Source organism: Capra hircus, chromosome 29, assembly GCF_001704415.2.
Source record: "Capra hircus breed San Clemente chromosome 29, ASM170441v1, whole genome shotgun sequence".
Taxonomy (NCBI): domain Eukaryota; kingdom Metazoa; phylum Chordata; class Mammalia; order Artiodactyla; family Bovidae; genus Capra; species Capra hircus.
Genome location: NC_030836.1, coordinates 50480616 through 50489335, shown reverse-complemented (window position 1 = coordinate 50489335; position 8720 = coordinate 50480616). Strand labels below are relative to the sequence as shown.

Here is an 8720-nt window from a genome sequence, read left to right as displayed (position 1 = left end):
GTCGTGTCTGACTCGGTGACCCCCATGGACTGTACCCGCCAGCCTCCTCTGTCCGTGGGATTCTCCAGGCAAGCATACTGGGTTGGGTTGCCGTTTCCTTCAGGGGCTCTTCAGGGGATCGGACCTGCGTCTCATCATCTCTCCTGCGCTGGGTGGCGGGTTCTTCACCTCCAGCTGCGCCTGGGGCCCGCGGCTCCCCGCGCCCCTCCCCTTGGTAACCTCACATCTGTTCTCTGAGTCTGTGTGTCTGCTTCTGCCTCACGGAGACGCTCGCCTGTGTCATGGTTTACATCCCACAGTAAGGGCTGTCGCGTGGCGCCGTCTCCGTCTGACTTACGTCACTCAGCCTGGTCATCTCTAGACCCATCCACGTTGCTGTAAATGGCGCCGTTTCACTCCTCGTCATGGCTGAGCGGTGTTCCATGCATACATACACTGCCTCCCTTTACCTGGTCCTCTGCTGATGGACACTGAGGTTGCTTCTGTGTTTTGCCTGTCGTAAATGGTGCTGCTATTGGGGTGCGTGCGTCTTTCGAATTCAAGTTTTCTCTGGATACATGTCCGGGCGTGGGACTGCTGGATCACATGGTAATTCTATTGTTAGTTTTGTAAGGAGCTGTCATGCTGTTCCCCACGGCGGCTGCCTCCATTTATATTCCAACGTGCAGCTTCTTTAAAAAAAAAAAGTCTTAAACCTTTGCCTGAGATCGGCGTGCACACAGCGCTGTCTGTACTCGTTTACTTCTGGCTGTGCTGGGTCTTCCCCGCTGCACGCGGGCTTTCTGCTCTAGTTGCGGAGAGCCGGGGCCACTCTGGAGGTGCCGTGCTCCGGCTCCTCGCTGCAGGGGAGCCCAGGCTCCGGGAGCACGGGCTTCAGTAGCCGCAGCACGTGGGATCGGTAGTTGCCACTTGCCGGCTTGGGGGTGCTTGGGCGTCAGGAGGAGTGGCACAGAGGCCCATGAGTTCTGGCTCTCAGGCCCTGGATCGCACAGGCTACAGTCACTGTGGTGGACAGGCTTAGGTGCCCTGGTGTGTGGGGTTTTCCTGGACCAGGGATCGAACCCTGTCCCTGGGATTGGTAGGTGGTTTCTATTCCACTCTTCCACCTGGGAAGTTCCCAGGGTACAGTTTTGTAAAAAGTCAAATATACATCTACCATATATGTGCCCTGAGCACTTCCACCTCCCATATACAGCCCAGTGACCCCCCTACGTCCCATATAAACCCCAACCACCCCCCACCTCCCATATACAGCCCAACCACCCCCCACGTCCCATAGACAGCCCGACCACCCCCCATCTCCCATATAAACCCCAACCACCCCCACCTCCCATATACAGCCCAACCACTCCCCACCTCCCATATAAACCCCAACCACCCCCCACCTCCCATATACAGCCCAACCACCCCCCACCTCCCATATAAACCCCAACCACCCCCCACCTCCCATATCCAGCCCAACCACCCCCCACCTCCCATATAAACCCCAACCACCCCCCACCTCCCATATACAGCCCAACCACCCCCCACCTCCCATATACAGCCCAACCACCCCCACCTCCTATAGACACCCAAAGCAACCCCACCTCCCATATACACCCCAAACACCCCCCACCTCCCATATACAGCCCAACCACCCCCCACCTCCCATATAAACCCCAACCACCCCCCACCTCCCATATACAGCCCAACCACCCCCACCTCCTATAGACACCCAAAGCAACCCCACCTCCCATATACACCCCAAACACCCCCACCTCCCATATACACCCAAACCAACCTCACCTCCTATATATACACCCCAACCACCCCCACACCCCATATATACACCCCAACCACCCCCCACCTCCCATATACACCCCAGCCACTCTCCGCCTCAGCGTTTACCCCCAAGAGGAAGAAAGCATGTCCACACGAAGACATGCGAGCAGGTATTCATGAGACCTTTATTTGGAACAGTCCCAGGCTGGAAACAACTTTAATGCCCATCCGCAGAAAAACAGATGAAAGTGAACAGGGGCGACTCTAGGCGACAGAGTCCACTGGGCGGCGAGAAGGAACGGGTGAGCTGGTGCTCAGGAAGGCCGTAGCAGTCTCAGCGAGAGTCGCTCTGTCGTGTCCGACTCTTTGGAACCCCACGACTATACAGTGCGTGGGATTCTCCAGGCCAAAATAGTGGAGTGGGCAGCCTTTCCCTTCTCCAGGGGATCCGCCCAGCTCAGGGATGGAACCCAGGCCTCCCGTGTTGCAGGCGGACTCCTTACCAGCTGAACCACCAGGGAAGCCCAGGATGGGCAGGGGCAGTGCGGAAGGCAAGAAGCCGAGGGAACACGAGGGCTCCCTGCCTGGTTCCAAGGACAGAAGGCTCTGGAGAGCGAGCATTTGCAGGGTGCAGGTGGGGGAGGGGCAGAAGGACACCTTGGGCGCCACGGGTGTGCGTGCCACCCGGCTGTGGCTGCAGTTCACACTCCATACGTGTATGTGAGTTTGACATGTGTCAAAGCTGTCAGGCTGTGAGTTGCAAATGTCCACACGTGGCCTGTATCTCGGTGGAGCCGCTCTCGAAAGGGGTCAGGGATGGACGTGAAAGAGGCCGAAGGTAGGACGGCCCCACTCCAGAGCCCAGCCACGGCCCTGCCGCTGCACTTGCGTTTGTGTTCAGACCCAGAACCTGCTGCTTGGAGAGAGGAAGGTCTCACACATCATGGTAAGCACTGCTGTTGGGGTCTCTCGACTGTGCCCCTGAAGTAACCAAGGCCATTCACTCAAGTGGCTGTGTGCTTGTGGGGATCACTGATACCCTGATCTTGAAGAGCTGCCATGGGTCCCTATTAACGAGGAGACCCATGGGGTCAAGAAATAGAGTCAGGTCAACATCCAGCTACACTGGTCTACTGGGCTCACAGACCCACGGAGTGGTCCTTTTCACAGTCTCCGAATTTATAAATGACATTGAGACACTTGACAGTTAGCAATCCCAACAACTGGATCTACTAGGGCCCTCTGAAAGGTCCAGTAAGGAAGGTTAGGGGCGGACTGTGCTTCCTTGGGCTCCAAAGTCACTGCGGACAGCAAGTGCTGTCATGAGATTAAAAGACACTTGCTCCTTGGAAGAAAAGCTAAGAAAGATTTAGAAAGCATATTAAAAGCAGAGATATCATTTTGCCCACAAAGGTCTATACAGTCAAAATCATGGTTTCTCCAGTAGTCATGTATGGATATGAGAGTTGGACTATGAAGAAGGCCAAGCACAAAGAATTGATGCTTTTGAATTGTGGTGTTGGAGAAAACTTGAGAGTCCCTTGAACAGCAAGGAGATTAAACCAGTCAATCCGAAAGGAAATCAGCCCTGAATATTCATTAGAAGGACTGATGCTGAAGCTGAAACTCCAATACTTGGGCCACCTGACGTGAAGAGCCAGCTCATAGGAAAAGACTTTGATGCCAGGAAAGATTGAAGGCCAAAGAAGGGGGTGCAGAGGATGAGATGGTTAGATAACATCACCAACTCGATGGACATGAGTTTGAGCAAACTCTGGGAGATAGTGAAGGTCAGGGAAGTCTGGCGTGCTGCAGTCCCTGGGGTCACAAAGAGCTGGACACGGCTGAGAGACTGCACAGCAACAGCAAGGACTTAGCATCCCCACTCCTGGGCATATGTCTGCGAGAAACCGCAATTCGGAAAGATACACCCATCCCTATGTTCATAGCAGCACTATCTACAATAGCCGAGACGTGGAAGCACCGAAATGTCTACCAACAAATGAGTGGATAGCGAAGACGTGATGTGTATGTATATCACGAGAATGGCAGCCCACGCCAGTATTCTTGCCTGCAGAATTCCACGCACAGAGAAGCCTGGCAGGCTGCATCCATGGGGTCTCAAAGAGTCGCACGCAGCTGAGTCACACACACACACACACACGCACACACATGCACACACACACACGCACACACACACAGACACGCACACGCACACACACGTGCACACACACGCACACACAGTGGAACATTACTCAGCTATAAGAAATGAAACAGTGGCATTTGCAGCAACATGGATGGGCCTGGAGGTTATCATACTAAGGACGTAAGTCAGACAGAGAAAGACAAATAGTCTATGATATCAATTATGTGTAGAATCTAGAAACTGATACAGACAGAAATAGACCCACAGACAGAGAAACGGAGACTGCGGCTATCAAGGGGGACAGGAGGGGAGCGGGGTGCAGTAGGAGCTTGGGATCAGCAGATACACACTCGTGTGCATAAAACACACAAAAAGCAGGGACCTGCTGGACAGCACAGGGAACTCTATGCAGTATCTTGCGATAACCTGTACTGGGGAAGAATACGAAAAGAAGGTATTTACCTAGATCGCTTTCCTGTGCGCCAGAACCTAGCACAGCACCATGAGGGGTTTTTGGGAAATGGAAACCGCCAGCCTGGTTGGCAGCGCGCGTCCCATCAGCCCTCGAGGCTGGGCAAGCCCCTGCGCCCCGGCACTGCCAGCCGCATGGGTGTCGCCCTCCCCCTGCTGACACTCAGGGCTCCTGTCCTCACCGTCTGTCCCTGTGTGACTCACCCTCCCCTCTGTAAGGAGGTTGCAGGCTGGGTCATGCGGTGATGCCAGGCTTGCAGCAGGCTTGGAAGTCAGGAAAGGACCTGGCTCCTCACAGGGAGGGGGTCTGCTCCCACGCAGGCTCAGAGTGACCGTCAGACTCAGGCTGGAACTCAGCATCCCAGGGGCGTCCATCCAGCCGTACCAGCTCCACCGTCGGGGTCCCAGGTTTTCCTGAGCAGTGCTGTGGCGGCGGCCCCAAACCAGAGGCTTGGACACCTGACAGTCACCCTGGAGCTCACCTCTCTCTGGGAGCCGCAAGGGACTGGCTTTCCTGCTCGAGTCCCCAGCGAGCGCGCGTTGCCCTCGGGTTTTCAAGGTCCTTCCGTCGAGTAACTTAGTTACAACCCTGAGTTCCGCTGTCCGCCTGCCGTCGGCCCCCTCCTCACCCTGATGTTTCAAATGCTGGAACCACCGCTCGAGTGACAGAGATGAGACGGGGCCGAGATGGCATTTGTGGGAGGCCTCACTCACCTCCATGCTCTGAGCGATGTTTCTTCTTCTCCAGTTTCCTTCTCCACCGTCCAAGGTGCATTCTGCAAAGATACATTATTTTCATAGCCTGAAAAAAAAAAAACCCTCAGCCTCTTTATAAAACACAAGAAAAAGCAGCCTTAGGAAGAAAAAATTAAGACCTTGAGCAGCTGACAATGCTGACAGCCTCCCAGGCCTGAGGGCCGCAGAAGCGACTGCACGCGTCACGGCAGCCGCGGACCAGCCTGCCCCCGCCTGTGAGGCCTTCAGCGCTCGGTCAGCCCTGCACTGAGCCGTTGGCGAGACCTCAGAGGGGGAAACCCGTCAGGGGAGCCAGCTAGCCTCTCAGACGGTCCACGTTCTTCCTCCAGCTCACGCAACCACTCAGGTGGGTGTACGGCGGGGCCTCCAGGTGGGACTCTGGGACCCAGGCTCCTCCCGCGGGTCACCTGTCCCCCTTCCACTGACGGGTGGAAACCGAGCTGCTCGTGGGCCGTCCCCCGGGACGTCCCTTGGCCACGTGCTGGGTCAGGTTCAGGGCTGAAGACGGGAGGGGAGAGTGGGCCGGCCGGGGAGACCTGGGGCTTTGCCAGTGGGCGACATCCACCAGAGAGGACAGCGAGAGGACAGGCCAGGCGCAGGGAGGCGGCAGGCCTGAGGGTCGAGGATGGAGCCAGCGAGAAGGCTGAGGAGGGCAGGAAGGCGCCAGGGCCAGCTTTGCCGCCAGGTCCCTGGAGACCCGGGACACCACCTAGAGGAGGGTGAGGATGAGGGAGGCAGGCAGGGTGGGAACGGGGGTGGACAGGGCAGGAAGCAGCAGTTTGTGGCTCAGATCCACACAGGACCCGGGTGCCCAGGGCATCGAGGCCTGCGGGAGGTCCCGCCCCCGCGCCCAGCCCCTGCCCCGGGGAAGATGCGGCGGCTCTTCGGCCGCGGGTGAAAGCTCCCGCTGCCCTGGGTGTGAGCGTCTGCTCCCCGGAGGGGCCGGCAGGGTCCACTGGGCAGGAACCTGGGGGCCACATGGAGGGTGTGGACCTAGGAAGCATAGATGAGAAGGGGCATAGTGGATGCTCGCTGGGAGGGGGCTGGAGTCGCTGGAGAGAAGGTGCCGGGCACCGGGCGAATCCAGCTGCTGGGCTGTGCTGGGGCGGCAGGCGTGAATTCCGAGCCGGGCAGCCAGGCTGGCTCACAGGCAGAGCCTTGCCTCTTAGTTGGGCCCTGGGACATCTCCGGGGAACACAGTCAGGAGCCCTCCCAGCGGTCCAGGTGTAAGAGACAGAGAGGGACTGGGCCTCGGATGGGGCGAGACAGTGGGCCGTGCAGCCTGCTGATGTATCTGGCAGTGGGGGAAGGGGGCCAGAGGGCACAGCGGCCCGTGGGCAGGCCATGGGCAGAGTTGGTCCGTGGGCAGGAGCTTCCAGCAAAGAGGAGACACAGGTGAGAATTCATCAGGAGGGCGGGCTCAATTCGCCTGAGCCCCAGGGAGAGAGGGCATGAAGGGGGCCCCCGGGTCCCAGCTGGGGTGACTGGATGGCGCTGCCCCAGGTGTGAGTGAGGGCGGCGGCGGTTCTGGCTCCAGGGCACGGGGAGCGGACACGCAGGTGAGTCTGTAGCTCAGGAGAGGCGGCCTGAGGGGTGGCTGTCTGCAGGAGGCGGGCACCCCAGCGGTGCCCAGCAGTGCCCAGAGGATGCCCAGGACAGAAGTGCCCCAGGGATGGAGCCAGGGAGGTTGGGCCTCTGCCCTGAGCCTTCGACACCCTTCCATCCCCTGTCCTCCCACCCACTCCCTCCCCAGGCCGCCCCATCTGTCCACAGAGCTTCCGCGGGAGCCCCTAACCCAGTGGGGGTCTGGTGGGGGCACAGCACCCCTTGACAGGTGGGGAAACTGAGGCTCAGAGAGTGGGGCTCCCGCAGGGCTTGTGGGCTCTGACGTGGCTGCAGATTTGGACAGCAGGCTCTGGACGCCCTAACCCCGCCGACAGGACGCCGCAGCTGGTGTGGCTTCTCTGCGACGGAGCCGGGCGCAGTCAGCTGAGGCGGGCCTGGAGATGGAGCTCCCAGGGCGGCAGCCCCTCCTCCCCAGGCCCTAAATGCTTCCAGACCCTGCTCTGCGTGGCCCTATCTGTGCCTTTGATCCGTCTCATTCATCCTGAGCCTGTCTCCCCTTGCTGTGTGTGCCTGCCTGGCGGGGGGGGGGTGGGGTGCACAGCGGGGGTCACAGGTTAGGTCAGCGAGGCTCTGAGTGGAGCAAGGAGCTGGCGAGGGTGTCCCTCTCTGTTCCTTGGGCGCAGCTGGAGGCAAGGCTGCCCCCTCAGGATGGAGGGGAAGCCCCATCCCCACAGCCACACCCGGCACAACCCAGGTGTTGAGTGTGGGTGGGGGCCCCAGGGTTCTGCTCCTGGAATGCAAGCTCCTCACAAGAGGAGTTTGTTTTGATCACGGCTCTATCTCAGCATCTGGAAAAGTGTCTGGTGTCCACTGAGGCTGAGTACAGGGTGAGTGAGTGAGTGCGTGCGTGCGTGAACGAGTATGCGCCTGAAGGACCGAGTGAGTGTGCACGTTAATGAGTGAGCAAGCAGATGAGTGAGCGGCTCACTGAGCAACTGAGGGAGAGACTGGGGCGCGGAGGAACAAGTGGACCAGAAGGAGACCGTGCCTCCTGGGCTTGGCCTCCACCCTCCGTCCTGTTTCCCCGCGGCCCGGCTGGGGGGTGCTGTCTGGCACACACCCGTGCCCAGCGTCCTGGGCACCCTGGGCCTCCTGGGGTGCTGTCCTCACGTCCTGAGGGCCGCGGTCTGGGAGCTGCTGGGTCTCCCCGCCGCATGGCCACTGGCTTCCCCAGCTAGATGCTCTGTGTGCCAGCCCTGGTCCATCCCGAGCCCTCTTGGTCTACAGGCCTCAGAGCATCCGTCTGGGACAAGGAGGGGCCCCCTGGAGGCTCAGGGGGCCTCACCCTCACCTTGTGGTCCAAGGGGTTGAGGGCAGGTCTGGACACACAGCGGAGCAGCATGGGCTCTGCAGCCCCTTCTGGAACGTGCCTGGCACAGCCTCAGGCCACTTCCCCATCAGGAGAGGGCGTCCCTCCGGGCGGACCCCACCTGGGGAAACGGCAGGACAGAGGCTGGGAGCGGGGACCCTGCAGCCTTGAGCTCAGACCCGCTCCTCCGGGCCCTGCTTGCGGAGGTGCACACAGATCCCGGCTCGGCCTTGAGACACTCACCAGCCTGCTGGACTCTCCTTCCTAAAAGTGGCCTTTCGGCTCTGCAGACCTGGGCCTTCTCTGCCTGCTCTAGAAGGTGCTGCCGGGGAACAGGGGCTCCTGGAGTGGATGCAGAGGGCGCCCCTGAGGGATCCCTGGGCTCTTTGATGGCTGGGTGGGCTGAGTCAGCCAGAGACCCCCGGGGCTCTTTGACTCCCGTAAAGATCCAGAGCCTTTCTCTGTTTGGGGCCTGGCAAGGTCAGACCGTGTGTGGCTGGGCCCATGCGCCTTGGAGGGGATAAAAGTGAGAGGGCCTCCCTGTGCTCAGCCTCCCCGTGAGGCTGGGGGCTGCGGCCGCCACACCCAACAGGAGACGCCTGAAGTGGGATGGAGCGGAACATAAAGGAGCCATCACCTCGTCTTTATGCA

At 59.6% G+C, this 8720-nt stretch overlaps 1 protein-coding gene across 2 annotated transcripts; it reads right to left on the bottom strand.

Annotated features, from left to right (window-relative positions):
- LOC102176024 lies at nt 1930-8255 on the bottom strand. 2 transcript variants are annotated; one of them, XM_013976090.2, is made up of 3 exons: nt 8052-8255; nt 5093-5154; nt 4046-4802 (listed from the first exon to the last, which is right to left on the bottom strand). In XM_013976090.2, the coding sequence occupies exons 1-3, from the start codon at nt 8100-8102 to the stop codon at nt 4397-4399; spliced, it is 519 nt and encodes a 172-aa protein (XP_013831544.2). In that variant the 5' UTR covers nt 8103-8255; the 3' UTR covers nt 4046-4396. The 2 variants fall into 2 exon arrangements, with proteins under 2 accessions (XP_017899074.1, XP_013831544.2); XM_018043585.1 differs by lacking the exon at nt 8052-8255 and adding an exon at nt 1930-2674 and having other exon boundaries at nt 4583-5220.